This window comes from Pipra filicauda, unplaced genomic scaffold (genome assembly GCF_003945595.2).
Source record: "Pipra filicauda isolate LSUMZ 115617 unplaced genomic scaffold, ASM394559v2 scaffold14_size4853619_pilon, whole genome shotgun sequence".
NCBI classification, from domain to species: domain Eukaryota; kingdom Metazoa; phylum Chordata; class Aves; order Passeriformes; family Pipridae; genus Pipra; species Pipra filicauda.
The window spans coordinates 2,624,296-2,640,377 of record NW_024103985.1 but is presented as its reverse complement, the minus strand read 5'-3'; the positions used below and the strand labels follow the sequence as shown (position 1 = coordinate 2,640,377).

The 16,082-nt window shown below is 41.0% G+C and overlaps 1 protein-coding gene across 3 annotated transcripts in view; it reads right to left on the bottom strand.

Annotated features, from left to right (window-relative positions):
* The window catches only part of LOC113994230 (splicing factor SWAP), a 30,026-nt gene extending 26,808 nt beyond the window's left edge, over window positions 1-3,218 (bottom strand). Inside the window, exons 1-2 of one of the 3 annotated variants that reach the window (XM_027733034.2) lie at window positions 2,852-3,218; window positions 239-408 (exon numbers count right to left, since the gene is read on the bottom strand). In XM_027733034.2, the coding sequence (XP_027588835.1) occupies window positions 239-408; window positions 2,852-3,105 (424 nt within the window). In that variant the 5' untranslated portion in view covers window positions 3,106-3,218. Of the gene's footprint in view, window positions 1-238 lie in introns of all 3 variants that reach the window. The other 2 variants (XM_027733036.2, XM_039378886.1) reach the window with 2 other exon arrangements.
* Between the last annotated feature and the right edge of the window lie 12,864 nt (window positions 3,219-16,082).

Here is a 16,082-nt window from a genome sequence, read left to right as displayed (position 1 = left end):
ATTTGGGAGGGGGTCTGAAATCCCAGTCTGCCCTCAGAATCTGGGCAATTTCTGTGTGGCTCTACAGTTAAACTATCCTGAGGTCCTCTCACATAGGCAAAGACTCCCGCTTTTCGAATCCACTGGGTACTGTCAAGATAACATCAGAAAAAGAGAGTATAAAATTAGGAGTAAATTTAATTTCATAATAATTTCTTTAAACATGTGCTAAACCCAGGAAGTTTCCTTGAGCAAATACCTTGCCTTGCCTCCTCCTCAAGCAAGTCCGTATGCAAGGCTAAATACCTCTCTTCATCACAGAGGGCTTCTATTCTAGCCTCCTCTTCGGACAACTGATAATCTCTGTTCCACGTGGAATATTCAGCATCGTATTCAGAAAGGTCATGCAGGTGACCACGCCCATCATACCTGCAGGATGAAACAGCTGGTCAATGCAAAGAACTTAGGGCTTGGGTTTATGTGACTACTTAAAATACTTACCCATTAAAAATGAAAAAAAAAAAAATACTTATACGTTAACGCAAACTGCCTTTTTTAGAAGTTACGATTAATTTTGCTAATCATTTGTCGCCAAGTATCGAAAATTTAACAGTCTAGATTCCTCTCAAAGAAACTAATAAATTATTAACAATTAAAGGCAAAAAGGTATCCTTTAATAGTTTTTTTTTTTTTTAAGTGGGATCCATTTCCTTAACAGCTTCTTACCGTACGTGCTTCAACCAACCAATCAATGTCACTTGCAAAATACGTTTTTCTGGAAAGTCAAATAGCTTACATTCACACAAACCCGAGTACATAAATACCTATCCGTAAGAACCAAACGGTCGAAATTTCCTCGCTTCTTTCTGCTAGTCCCGAACTCTCAGGAGAAATCTTCACCATAGAAACTTGCGTCCATTGGAGGTAAAATCATGGCTAGGCTCGGCCCCTAGCCATTTGGCTGAGGAAATAAGTTCTGGGTTATGTGATAGAGAGACACACATACATAGGAACAGTAACATAAACATGCAATTTAAGGAGGTTTCACCGCAAAACCGGCAGAGATCAATGACGGACAGTTCCCGTCTACCAGGAAACGGTTTGGTTTGCAGGAAAAGCACTGCCCTGGGATAATGTTTGTGCACCAGCAAGAGAAACTGATTGGAAAAGTAAAGTGACAGTAAACTCGACTCCGCTGAGGTGTCTTCCCACACACAACTCTTGACTTGTGCCAACTCGCTAGACCAAAAACAAAGAAAGTAAATATTCTTGTAGCAAAAAAGTGAATGAAACACACAGGTCTGGTTAATCAAGCTCTGTCCACAGGTAAACTTCAACCCAAGTCTTCTCATAGCAATGTGCTTTTCTCAAAATGGTGATAATGGAGACTTCCTGCTGCTGGAGATAAAAGGAATCTAAGCTTCCAAAGGAGTTTATAAGATTAGCAATTGCAAGCTGCCTTAACTCACAAACGTCCGTTATTCAGGTGTTTCAGTACCTGTGCACTGACAAGCACATACTCAGTGTTTGCTCCCTACAATTTCTGTGCCACCTGGGAACGGGGCTGCTGCTGCACAGGACCCCAAAACCGGCCTCTACCTACCCACGAGATCTGTCACAGAAGTGATCTGGATCACAGGTGCACAGCGTAACACTTCCATTCTCACGCAACTGAGAACGAAACACAGCTACAAACACTTATGGTTGTTTTTTCCTGTGTTTGTGCTTATTTCAATTTATCAAACTAATTTCAACGATAAAAAAATCATTAACAGTACAGACACCAAAACAGTGCAAGGGCACCTCTTTTTTCTCCAGTCTAATGGAAGGGAGTGGAAAGACCTTCCCTTATTGACATTTTTCCAAGCCAAATGCAGCTCTTAAGTCACAACAAGAAAATCAAGTCTAGCACCAAAGCAATGATGAAATTGAGGGAACAAATATCTACAGTATGTCATGTGATCCTTTTCAAACCAAAATCCTTCCATCTTTCCCACTGAGGTTTTCAGGGTCAGCCACAACTCTTAAATTATTCTTTCAGTGCTCCACTCAAATATAACCAACCTGACCTCCTATCTTCCCTCTCTCCAGCAAAACATCCAGAAAACTCTTTCTGAATGAATTAATTTCTAAATCCCACCCTGCACTGCTGAAACAACTCAGAGACCAGAAGGAACATCAAGGCAGATTCTATTCCTCTCTCTGGCCACGAACCTGGACCTACTGCATGAACAACCACAAAAAAAAAAAAGCCACCTCTCACATAAAATTTGAACAGCAAGCACCCAAAATCAACTCCATTCTGACTAATACAGTGAATCATGGCACAAGGAAAAAGTAATTAGGCCAAGAATTACTTTTGGGGTGTCCCACCAACAGCCTGCAGCCAGATTATGTAGGAGAAATAAGACACCCCCATTTGCTCCGAGGTGGGTAAACACCTCTGCACTGCCCACACCGCACTGTTCTCACCTAGAGAACACACAGCGTGCCTAGCAAGGTATTCCCAACGCAGTCGGGCTCCCTTGGACTGACTCCAGGTGAGAAGCTGAGAATGTTTGTGGTCCGCACTGAAAAGGAACAGCCCATTCCCGCTCTCCGCTCCGCCCTGCGGGGCACAGGGACCACCGCGCACGGACGGGAACCTCCAGCGCCGCCGGAGCGGGGAACGCCGAGTTCCCGCTGCCGGGGGGGCCCTGCAGCGACACCAAAGCAGCCCCCGGAGCGCTTTTCCAGGGGGAGCTGCCCTCCAAGAACATCCCCGCTGCTCATCCCCCGCCCTCACCTGCCCACAGCACAAGGGGGGGAACAGAAAGAGGCTATCACAGGAGGAGGGCTCGCAGCAGAGTCTGGGGGGTTGTGTTACACCGACCTATCGATCATGATCTTGGGGTCTCCCATCCAAGGAATAAGGTGTCGCCCCTGTTCCTGGTACTGAGCCTTCTCATCATCCCGAAACAGCTTGCAGGCATAGCCGAACACCAGCAGCTCCACACGGCTATTCCCGCCTCCACCTCCACCTGCTCCGGGGGGCCCGGGCACCGCTCCCCCGCCTGACAACAACATTAGGGGCGGCGGGCCTGCTTCTTCCGAAGTCCGTCGAGACCCTCCGGCCCCTCCGTACATCCCCGGGGGCCTCAGCGAGGCAGCGGCAGCTCGCAGGAACAGCGACTGTCCAAGCAGCGAGTCCCCGCCAGGGCCGGGCCCACGTTAAACCCCCCAGCCCCGGAGCGCCACTGCCGCCATCACCCGAGACAAAATGGCGGCGCTTCCGCTTCCGCTGGCGGCGCAGGGGCAGGGCCGGGCTGGCTCTCGCGAGCAGCAGATTCGCCGCAGGCTCCGGCAGCCCGGGTGTGAAATCCGGGGGGAAAACACAGCCCAGCTTGCTCCGTAGCACCGGAAAGAACACGGCGCGTTCGACGACGACGGTCGCGGGGCTCGGCGAGGGCGGCGCGGGCGGGAGCACGGGTATGGCGAAAGTGCGGAGCACGGGGGGCGGAGCGACGCGGAGGCCCCGCCTCCACCGCACGGGGGTTCTGAGGGGCCGCCTGAGGCGGCTCCGGGGGAGGGGTTGGGTGTGTGCTTGGTCCGTCTGGATCGAAATGAACCCGTCGGGGTTAAAAACAACAACCGAGAACAAATTTTTAATAAACAAAAATTCCCCGGAGCCCAGAGGGGGGTGGGAGGCTGAGGGGGCTCGGCCCGTTTCGGGGCGGGCGTGCGGAGGTGCGGCAGAAAGCGGGGATTTACCTCAGGTAGCGCCCGGGAAGCTCAAGGGGAAAGGAAAGCCTGGGAGCCAAGGAGGGAATCGCAGGATCAATTATGTTGGAAAAGGCTTCTGACATCGAGTCCAGTCTTCGACCGATCACCACCATGTCAATTAGACCATGGCACTGAGTCCCGAGTCCAGTCTTCCCTTAAAAAGAAGAGGGCACTGAGGGAGATTTAAATATATATATAAACATATATTTATATATATATATATATAAACACATTTATATAAATATATACGTATGTATATATATACATAGAGGACTATTTTAGCTGAAGTTGTGTCACCTGGCTTGAAATTTTCAATATTGTTTACCTCAGGGTGGTTACTTTCATCCCTCTTCCAAGAAGTAAGAAGGAACCCATTGCTTTGCATATTTTACATAAAATTCTGTCAAGAAACAAGTTTTTAGTGATTCACGGTGGAGGTTATTCCACAGCCTTTGTAACCAAAGGTTGGGGGTGCTCATAAAGGCACCTGTGGGAAAAATTTCCTGGCTTCATTGTACACAAAGGAATGAAACATGTTAAGATAGTGTGGGGAAAACAATGCAGGAGCAGTGGAAGAGACATGGATAGTTTGTATCAGCATCTAGAAATACCTCCTAGCGTGCGAACTTGCCAAAGGAGGATACTAGAAATGTCCTTGGACGTTTTATTCATTTGGAGTAATGAAATCGGAAATAATGATGTGTGGGAGTTCCTCAGTATCTTTCAGATGAACTGCAAAATCTGAGTAAGCTTTATAATGCTGCTTTTGGGTAGCTGTGATGCATATACAGTTCCACCTGCCATTCCACAGCCTTGAAAAGATGGTTAAAATTCTACTAAAGTTAGCATCTCTATCCCTGAGTGTGTGTAAGGTACCAGTAATCGTCTGATATTTCAAAGTTATCAGTGAGCAAATCTGCTAAAGGTAGATGCTTCAGAGAGATCTTAGTGCTTGATAAAAGTAATGACTAAAGTTGTTTTAACAAAGACAGAAGTTCTAAGTGTAGCAAATGCCTGACCTTTGAGGAACAAATACAGACCTGAACACCAAGTATTACAGGTGAGAACACGCTTGACTATTGTGCAACAATTTTATATCAGCTGGAAAACATTTGGAGCAAAGAAAAGAGCAGGAGAAAACCATGGAAAGAACTCAAAGAAAAAAAAAATTAAAAGTTTTTGATGGGGGATATAAGAAAGCAATATATGGTGAGGATTTTTTGACTTCCATGAGTCCTCTGGTAACGCAAAGGATTCAGCAGAAAGATGGTGCGGCACAAAAAGGGCTCTGTGCAGCTGAAGTGGCAGCGTAATAAGATAACTCCAGACCATTTTAGTGAGATATCAGCGTTTGAGACAGGGACATGAACTGTGCATGAGTCAGATAAAGGACAAAATGGAAAACTTAGTTACAAAAAATGCAATTAGAGAGAGATAGAGGGAGTGATCTCTTTAATGATGAGCTGGCGTTTTCCAGAGCTGAGCCATTTGTGGAAGAACTAAGAGGCAACCAGAGCACTCAGGAACGATAAAGCACCAGGTGTTGATAATGTTCCCACTGAATTATTAAGAACAGAAGGGGGTAATACTTTAAAAATTAATTTGTGTTGGTTTGGTAGTTTGTAAATAATGTAAAGAAATGGAAAAGGGGAATCATGTGTCTATTTTTGAGAAAGGGGACAAAATGAATCCTGAGGCCCAGGGCAGCACCTTGCTGTTTTTTACAGCATGGGATGTTCTGGGCTGTTTGTTCACACATAATTAACCTGTAATCAGAAGAGAGATTCAGAGAGAATTCTGAAAGAACAGGACTACAGCACCATAGTTCTTTTCAGATTATTGTGTAACTGGGGAAAAGAAATAGGAACATAAGCAGACAACTTACAGGGATCTTCAATGTCTTTAAGAAAGCTCATCATAGTACATTATGATTTCACATTGGTATAAAAAAGCACCCATCCCTTTCTTTTTTCCTTAGTGTAAAAAATTAAACTTTTTTCCCTTTCTTTTTTACTCTGCATCAATGACTGGGGGTGGAGTAGTGGTTAAGGATTTCCAGCCCTTTTTATTTAGAAGTTTGCTGCAATTCATAGCTTAGTTGCTCACTTTATATGCAGAGTTACTTACCTCTTGCATGAATTGTATAAAGATTCTATTTACCTCTTTCTCTTAAAAAATGAGGTAAATCACTTCTTTTTAACACAGTCTTTTTACCTATTGACCACCTTTCTTATTCTGTTTTTTAATTTTCTTTTGAGTTTGTGTGTGTATTTCACTGCCTGCCAATTTCTATGACTAATTTATTTGGTTACTGTTTTAGACCCAAGGACTCCTTTCTTGAGGGTGTAAGAAGCATAACTGCACTTAAATATAAACAGAAAACAATACACAAAGCTGTCTCTTTTCCCTTCCTGGTGCTTTCCTTTTTCCTGATTTAAGACAATCTCCACTGCTGTACTTTATAAGGCATTTTATTACCGTGTGCTTCAAAAGGGTAAATTAAAGCTTATGAGTAGCACCAACAGTTGGTGTTGGATTTGCTCTTGAATTCTCACGGCAGTACCTTTGTTTTCTTACAATTTTTCCCCAAAAAAGTGCTTGTGTAAGAGACATTTTCAGCTAAAGTTTGCAACAAGCAATTTCAGTTACAGTACGAGAGATTCTTAGAAGAAATGTAATAGTCTTCAAATGTAATCATTTTATAATGAACAAATTCTTTATGTTCAGCTTGAATCATAGATTTGGTTGTGTTGTTACTGTGTGAACCCTGACACAGGTTCTATAAGGAATGTGTTGTGGGTTTGCTTGCAAAGCTTAGTATCTCTGGAGAGTAACTTACATTAATCTGGTTTTTAAGTACTGTTCTGTCTTGAAGATAAAATAACCAAAATGAATGGAAACTTTGTTAGCACTGTTAGCACTTTGCACTGTTTGAGTGCAAAGTCGATGGTGTACCTGTCCTAGGGCAGGGAGGCTTTACACTAAATTCCTCATGCAATGAAGCAGCTCACTCTGTCACAGCCTGGCCAATTGTATTTAATTTCCTCTTAACCATTAAGGGGAATCCTCTCTGCAAAAGGAGAAAAGGCTTTAGGTGAGCAGGTTTACTGAATACAAAGATAAACTTATTTTCCCTACAAGCAATACCATTTGTCTAATGTTGTGATAGCGTTCCTTGATAGAATTTCTAACTGAACCTTGATGATCATTGATCTGCTCCTTGAAGAGGAGAGTGCCCACTTGAGACACAAAGAAATAAATGCTTTCTGCTTTTTTTTTTTTTTTTTTTTGTACATTATATCATTTGGAATACACAGATATCAAAATGTCAAAGTCTGCCCTTGTGTAACAGCCAGATTTATAGTAGTGGCATACTAAAAGAACCTGAGACAGATTCATAAGCTTTAATGGGTTGTCAGACTATATTTATTAGTAGAAACAACAGGGAAATACAGATTATTAAAGACTGTCATTTTAAATGATAGAATGAACACAGAAACTAGTGAAAGGCTTACTTGCAAACTTCATGGCTCTGACAATTTGGAGTTTTTGCAAATGGAGTAAATGTTGTTCTTCAGCAGCCACTGCTTTCTTGAGGCTTCTCTCTCAAATGATGCTAAAGCACTCCTGGCCCTCTGTGTGCTTTAGAGAAATCAATACTACACTCCTGTGTGCAAATAATTACTAAGGATATGGGCTGGGAAGACTACTAATCATTCCTGGAGGAAAAAGGTGGATCAGCAGCAGTTTTTGTTGTTTGCTAGCTTCTTTAATGTTCTGCAATCTTCTGTTCTACAGAGTATTTTTTGAAGATTTTATTTGCACGTAACTTTTAAATGCTTTACCAAAGGTGAGTCATTCACGATAACACGTGGAAAAGTTTCACAGGTAGGAGACATCAGAGGAGCTTTTAGGCCTCCTGTGGTGGGGGCTATACTGGGTGGTGATCTTGCTTTGCTTTTCATGCTGGTAGTTTTATGTCAATAAAGTCAGTTCATTAGTTCCTTTAATCCATAAGAAAAAACACAGGGACGTGTAAAAAGATAAAACAAACCACCAAAAATTATTTTCCCCTCCCTTTTTTTCCTACTGTTTGTGAACAAGTGGGAATATGATTTGCTCTCCTTTAGCTTGGATTCTTTCATTGTTTGCCTCACAATTACTTTCTAATTCCTGAGAATGTTCTCCAATAGCAATTTCCTAAGTGTATTAGTCTGTGCAGAGTCATTTGCTTGCTAGACTGCCATTCATAGCACTGGGGGGTTTGTTGATCCATAATGGAAAGTAAAACCTTCAGTCCATATTATAGCACAGGAGCCTTGAATACAATTATAATTTACTTAGGTTTGATGGAAAATTAACTTAAAATTTGACTGGGTTGAGCTGTTAATGTTGATTTTGTCAAATAGAAATCAACTGTTCCTTTGTGTGTGGGTGAAGAGGAAAGAAACCTTTTGAAAGGAATTGCTGATGGAGTCTGCCCAGACTGCAAGAATCAGGACACAGGCAGTTTATCTAATAAGTCTGTGGGCAGCAATGTTGCTCTCAAACCCTTGGTAGTTTACATGAGATTATGTCATCATGTGGACTTTGGAGGAAAAGTTGGTTTGTGTGAGGTCCTTAATAAGCAATTCCTGTAACTGTAATATTTCATACATGCTTTTTTTATTAGATCTTACTGCAGCAAAATTTATAAGTCTAACACGTTTGAAAAATGCTTCTTGAAACAAACATTTCTTCGAGTCAGAATATAACTTCTAAAACTGGTAACTTTGGGGGAGGCAGCTTACAAATCACAGCAGGCTCCAGTGGACCTATTGGTCATGTAACAGTAATGGCTCTCCAGGAGTGTGACAGCTGTCCCTGAGAGACACATCAACCCAGGGCCAGATGGCACAGTGGGACAAGAGCCTGTTTATGGCTCTGTGCATCCTGAACTTGGTTTTAAAATTCCTTTGTACAAAGGCCTCCAGCAACACTGTCCTTTGTGAGGCCACACAGGGATGCTGAGGATGAAGGCTGAAGTGCCTGCATATTGATATTGCCAGTTCGAGTAATCAAACCCAGTTATTTTTTTTCTCTCTAAGAATTTGAATTTTCTTGGATGAAAAGCCCTGAAATTTTTCTTTCAGTCTTCACTCTTTGGCTTCCAAATATCTCAGCAGTGTCAAGTGTTTTATACTCAGCAGCTGCTGCTTTCAGAGTGTGCTACACGCTGTGCCTTCAAATCAGGCAGTGTGAAGACATATGTAATTTGCCAGTTCCTTCATATGTTTTTTTTTCTCTAGTGCAACTTGCTGTCATCCCTGGCAAAACTCTTGTCTTTCCTGTTCACACATCAACTGGGATCAAGTGAGGGACATGGGAAGGCAGTGGGACTGTTGTCCTTCCATGGCGGATCTGCTGGGTGCAAATATTTTGTGTTTCCACGATGGCAACACCTAAGACTTGAATCTAAAATATAAAAAAAAGGCTCAATGCCACTCTTCATTGAAGTGTAATTAAGTACCTTAACCTCTGCTGTATATGACTGAGATAATGTCCATTCCTGAAGGTGGATGAAATTGGAAAAGACACCTGAACTTAAAAGTGTATAGTTGGATCCAATGATTTATTTCAAATACTTCACTCTGAGATACATCTGAGTAGAAAATGCTAATTAAGAACTGAAAGAGACATCCTATAGTAGAATTTATTGGTCTAAAATTCATTGACTTTTTTTCCACAGTTGTGCGTGTTGTGCATGCATGTTGTGCATGTTTCTTCCTCTATTGATGTCAAGTCCCACAGCTTCTTCCTTTTTTTGATGCTGCTTTTTGTAATACATAGTTCTATGTGCAAAGCTATTATTGCTATTATATTCTATTATTGCTCTGAGGGGAAAAACCTGAGCTACCAAATTTGGAAGAAAACTCCAAGAGCTCTTGATGCTTCATAAAGACCCTTCTCTGCTTAATGCAACCGTTATGGTTTTTCTAGTTTGAAACTCTCAGCTGCATAAGACATTTCAGTCAATACAACTTGTCTGTACAGGAGAAGCCAAAACAAATACTTCTTTGTGCTGGGTGAGTTATTAAAATCTGCTCAGATTAGTCAAGACACACAGACAAGGCATATTTGCCATCTCCATCCTGTGTGCAGTTGTGACATAAAAGGAAAGTACACACAGTAGGGAGACGAGGTTGATCAGCACGATAAGCTGAAGTCTCAGCACAGAAGCAATCCAAGTCTTGTGATGTTTTTCCTATTTTTGTAGGCTTTCTAATATAAGAAAACTTCAAAGGCAGAGATGCCAGCCTAGTATCTGCCTCTATGCAGCCAAAATGATCTGTGTATCAGTACAGCTGCTCAGGCACATCTGTGTGCTGGTCTAGTCACAGGACAGGACTTTTAGTGGTGTTTTCTTTCTGGCTTGCTGCTGTTTGTCATCCTGCATCTTTATTTCTTCACATTTTGTATGGGAGTACACTCATGAAGACATTATATCTCAGAATAACTTGATTATATTGTCATTGGGGTTCCTGAGTTATCTAGTGGGTCAAAGAAAAACTTTACTGGCAATAATTGTGTTAAAGATCCCTTTGTGCTACGCTGAGCCCAAAGGTTTCTGCTGCTCTGAACCTGAGGCAGAAAAACTCAATAATTATTATTGTGTTGCTTCTATTCTGATCTGCACAATCTTGGTCGTGTCCTATTGTGTTAAAAAAGTGTCAGACTGAAGGAGAGCCCACCCAAGTGTTTTAACATGGAAAGGAAATAAATACTGCTCATCATTCAGTCATTCCTGCAGTTCCAGAAGTAGTTTACATTCGATATCATGGTGGCTTCTGTTTAAGAACTTAAGGGTTTGAATTATTGGATCAGACAGCTGGTTCCTGTTTCAAAGGAAAATAAAGTAATAACATCCTATAAGGGTTTTTTATGTCTTGGGAAATAGAATTAATGCCTTAGAGATCTAATTTATGGTGCAAGTGGCAATATTTTGGTGACAGGAACTCAAGTTATGATGGACAAGAATAACATGCAAACTGAAATGCGAATGTTGATTATACACACAAGACACTATATTGTGAAACTGCTTTATATCTTTGTTCTAATGATAAAAGCGAGGAAATAGAATCAGCCCCACAGTGACTCCTAAAATCTGAAGTAATGAACTCCCCTGTGAGGCTCAGGGTTGATATTTCATAGAAAAATTGTTATTTTCCAGGACAGTTTACAAGCAAGTTGATTTTTTCAAGTTTCACTCCATGCAGTTTCCCTAAATTCAGTTTCTGGAAGGGGGAGTATCTTCAGAAGATTATAACATACAAAAATATGAAAGGCATAGAATAACTGGGCATGGATTTGCTTAAGCCTTGAGCAGTTTGATCTGACTTCATAGTGACTCTGCTGCCAACAAGAGATTGGACTGATAACCCCTCCTGAGGTGTGTTCTGATCTGAGTCATCCCGTGAATCCAAACATCTCTTCTGCTGACACATCCTCAGGATGAGGAATAGGTGATCCCATTAACCTCAAGAGGGTCTGTCTGTCTGTCCTTTAGGGATGCAGGCGGTGTTGGGGACAGAGTCAGGACTGTACTGCCATAAACCCAAAATGTGCATTTTGTCCACTTTCAAGTTTTCCTTTCTAGCCACTGTTCCACTTGTTCTCCAGCATTTTGGCTTGGGTTGTGCTGCCCTTTATCATCAGGGTTTCTTAAATGATGTCATGCAGGAAGCTGTCGTTGCTGAAGGCTCCTCATGTTTTTCCCACCTTTTCGGTGCAGTTTGTTACTCTTTCCCCGTTGCATTTCCTGGGAACTCATGATGAGATGACAATCTTCAAAAGACTAGTGGCATTTCATTGAGCAAGACAGACAGTACAGCTGTGTGAATCACACTTGCACTCTTCTGCCAAGAGTGGATCAATGAAAAGCTTTTAATTTTAAATAGGATGTGTGGGTGTGAACCTGCATGTACAGGAGGTTTGTGACTGCCTTGCCAGCAACAGAGAATGAAAAGCAATGGCTTTCTTGAATTTCTGGTCTTTTCTCATAATCTTAGAGTAGATTTAAAGGGCCTTGACAAGCAGTGCTAGAGGAAGGCTGTGGGGATTAAACTGAATTAATTATTGACTCTGTTTGACTTCTGTTCCAGTGCAGAGAGCAGGGAATTGAAGGACTTTGAGCTAATTGAACATCAGATAATCTTGATCATTGAATTGAATGTTAGAGACCTGAACCAGGCACAGAACAGAGCTACTATATGCAAACTATAGGCAAGGTGTAAACATTAAACTGAAGACTTAGAAAATATTTTCTTTTAAAACAAAAACTCTGACTAAAAAGCTTTGAAAGCCTTTGTGGGAGAAATTTGACAGCAGAGTAGGTGTCTCAAACATAAGTTTATATCAATTTATGTAAACAGGACATCAGGATTTGAGAAATCCTAGGACTCCTACAAAGGTAAAATCTTCATTTTGAGCTCAGACACCGATGAACTCACACTGGAAAAAGAACTTAATGCTGTCAAATCTAGCATTTGCTTAGCAAAGCTGAAGGAACCAGTATTTACTGTGCTTAAAAAAGCTACATGGTTTGACAGAGGTTGAAGGGGGATCACCTTCATGCTGCAGCAGGGCACAGCCAATTCTTGCTTTTTTGATTATTTATTTTCTGGGTGACTCCTGATGACCCATTGTCTTTCTAAGTTTTGTTTCTGAGTCACACTACATTAATTAATTATTGCCCTCATTATATCTGCAAAATGTCAGTGGGGTTTTTTGGAACTTGTTCTGGGAGTGTGCTGCTCCATTTGCAGTAGGTGACTCTTGTTCCTGCCTAGTTCCTACTGGTTTATTTGGAGAGAAACAATGCTTATTAAAATAAAGTCAGACTTTCACCTATGTCAAAAATACTCACTTGGAGCACTTCAGTGCTTCGTTCCTCGTTGTTTTCCATGGGTGCTGTTGCTGCAAGAGGAAGCTTGAGAAGGTCCAACACGGTGTTTCAGAAATGCAGGAAGCGAATGCCATTGTGTTCTCAGATGGAGAGCTGTCTGCAGAAACCTCCATCTAACAAACCACAGCACAGAGTTTTGCTGTTAAACAGGATTTGACCACACAAACCTTTCCCAAAAGCGTGCTCTGGGCAGGATTATTTAGGGCTGACTTTCTCCTGGGACACTTGTGTCAGGGCAGGCTGGTGAAGAAGCACTTGCCTTTCCCCCCACAACAACCGATTCTTGATGTAACTTCCCCAAAGTTCACTTTGGTTTTTTTATTGGTAATTTTATTAGTGTTCTTCAAAGGTTTATGCTCAGCAAAAAAATAGGTTTCGTTATCCCAAAGGAAGACTTCTCTCTATTATGAGTCTTAAAATTCAGGCTGCTGGAAATATAATGCCAGAAATGACTCTGTTCTGTGCCTTTCTCATGTGTGATAATCTGCTCCCACCACTTTTTTGAAGTCTAGTTAATTTATTCCTTCTTTGAGACCTGAGCATCTCACAAGACACAGAAAATGATAATCTTTTCATCCCCCCTCTAAATCAGTTCCATGTTGCATCTGATCTTAATCTTCCTTTATAAACAGTTTATTGATTAAAAAAAAGTAAAAAAAAAAAATAAAGCCTTAAAATGCATCTTTCCTTTGCTGGTCTTTGTATTGTTCTGCTATAAATCCAGTACAACCCACTTGCTCCCATAAGAGCATATCTTGCTCAGATGTAATGAAACCCACTAACAATAAATAAAAATAAAATTCCCAAATGATTCATTGTATTGAACCAACACAGTGTGACTACTTAGTGTGAGACAGCACTGTGGGTTTTAATTATTTTCTCTGCAATTTTTCTGGCATTTTTACCTGGTTCCCTCCTTAGGCAAAAATCTGTGATGTTATTGAGGTACTGCTGAGAGAAGCCTGTGTATGATACAAGTATAAATAACTTCAGATCTGAATAACTTCACTTAATATTATCTGAATAACTTCAAAGTTCCAAAACAATAAAAATGTGTTACATTTGCCTTAGGCTGCTTAAAAATTTATCCTGAAAAATAATTTTCAGCTTCAAAAACTGTTGTATGAAATTTTCCTCTTGCATAAGATTTCACCCTGAATTTTTGTTACCAGAAAACTGGTTCAAAAAGGGAAGTGGGACATAGGTTGGCAATTGTTTTTTTTTTAATATATATTAATTTTTTTTTCTTGGGTTTCCTCCTTAAGTTTTGGGAGAAGCACAACTTAGAGTTTGTCAGTGATGTTTCAAAATGGTAAAATATTTTGCTGTGAGACTCATCCATTCTTGCTGTTAGAAGCCCTTGTTTGTAAAAAGCACCTGTTTGTAAAATGACCTGAATATCCTGTGAGCCTCTACCAAGTGGCAGTGCCCTGCTCCAGGCTACAGGGAAGATGAACTCCATGATACCTCTTTTGTCTGACTTTAGGAAAAGGACAGCATAGCTCAACGATGTCAGAAGGGCTGAACGTGTCAGTGAAGTCCTGTAATTGGAATATATTGCACATTTAGCTCTGTTACAGAATAATTCGATGCTGGGCAATATTCAGGGCTAACAGCACAACCTAATAAAAAGATCAATGGCACTGATGCTTTCCTGTGATTGGAGAAGAAAAAAATCTGTCTTCTAAGACTATGGGAAAGGGCTTATCCTCTGTCATAGTTTCCCATGTGTTCAGAAGTACAATTTAGTTCTCCTGGGCTATTTTTTCCACATGCTATGTGCCCATGATTTTTTGCTGGTCTGGTCAGCAAGCTGCAATATTCCTGAGACTTTATTTATGCCTTCACAGCAAATAGCCTGTCCTCAGCCAGATTGAATTAATATATACATTTTCACTCCTGTTTCCTGAGTAATAAAAGGCAGAAGTTAGATGTTTTGGAAGAGAGGAAGGCATAGGGAATTTTAAAACTAACCTGTAAGCTTGAATCTCTGAGATACTTCTCAAGATTTCACTGCATTTAGTTCAATGCCTCGTCCTTTTTAAAGTTCACTGTGAATCTGCTCAGTAATTAGCAAAAAAAAAATTAAAAAAAAGTTTAAGCATTCATGGGGATTATCTACATTTTCCTTGTGAAACAAATACTTGATTTTCCTTCTGTGTTTCCATAGAAATCCTAAGAGTATTTGTTTCTTTCCGAAGTGTTTGGTAATACAGGCTTTCTCATGTGATGACTTTAATCCCCTGTATGGGGAGGAGGAAGGCTTGGCTGGATTTCCAGAGAGATGGGAAGCTGTGTAGTGTAGCTGCCAACTCTTACAGGTTTTTTTTCTCCCCCTCAAACCATTATGTTTCAGAAGTATTGCTATAATTTAATAGTGCTTCATGTGGGACTATTTACAGAAGGAGTCAGTATTTCTTCATTTTAGCCTTGGTCGAAGAGGCCATTGAGAAGGTAACCATTGCTTTCAACTTAACAGCATAAAGCAAAAAAAAAGACCAAAATTGTTTACTAAACTCTGTTATCTAAGAAGAATATTCAAGCTGCTGTCCTTTTTTGATAACTTTCCCTATTACATCTAAATTATTCCCCTCAGCTGCCTTTGCCAAAAGCCAAGGTCTGAAAAGCATTTTGTCAGCTTCAAAAGAGAAAACTCAAGGTACATTTTTTTTCCTCATATCTCAGAAGAAAGGCAAAAGTCCTAGACAAAATTAAACGTTAGTGTTCATCCACCCTACCCCCCTTTCTTTCTTTGTTTCTTGGGTGAAAGTTATTCAGCTTTAATAAGAGCCAGTTCCTGAGTAACAAAGGATACCATTGTAGTCTTCAGTATAAAGGAAGTACTGCTAGTAGAGTGTTTTCTCTGTATCAACGAATCAGTTACTCTTGGATTTCTTTTTAACTGATAAAAAAATAAAGCTCTTAAGCAGAACCCACTCACCTTTCTAGAATGTGTTGATAACTTTTACTGCAGGAGGAGGAAAGCTATTTAAAAAGCACTTTTTCTGTGTCACAAGGTTAAATATTAAGAATTTGCCATTGGTTTTGTGCTTTGGGGGAGTCTCAAGCAACCTGATTGATTTTTGGGCTATGTGGGCTCTTCATATCCTCTTCTCCAGACCTTAGATGCCTAGAAATGTCCAAAACCTTATCCAGATGTGGAGAAAGCTGCTAACTTAGAGGGTTAAATTATTCTGCCTTGACTGTGGGCTGATCATTGATGCTTAAGAGGGCAGAAAAAGCACTAATTTGATCCAACATTCCTGTGCCTGGAGCACACAGCTGTTGGGATTGCACCAGAAGTTAAAAAAAACAACCAACCAACCAAGCAAAAAACCCCCAAACCTGACAACCCCACCCAAGCAAACTAACAAACCCCAACTCAAATAATGCACAG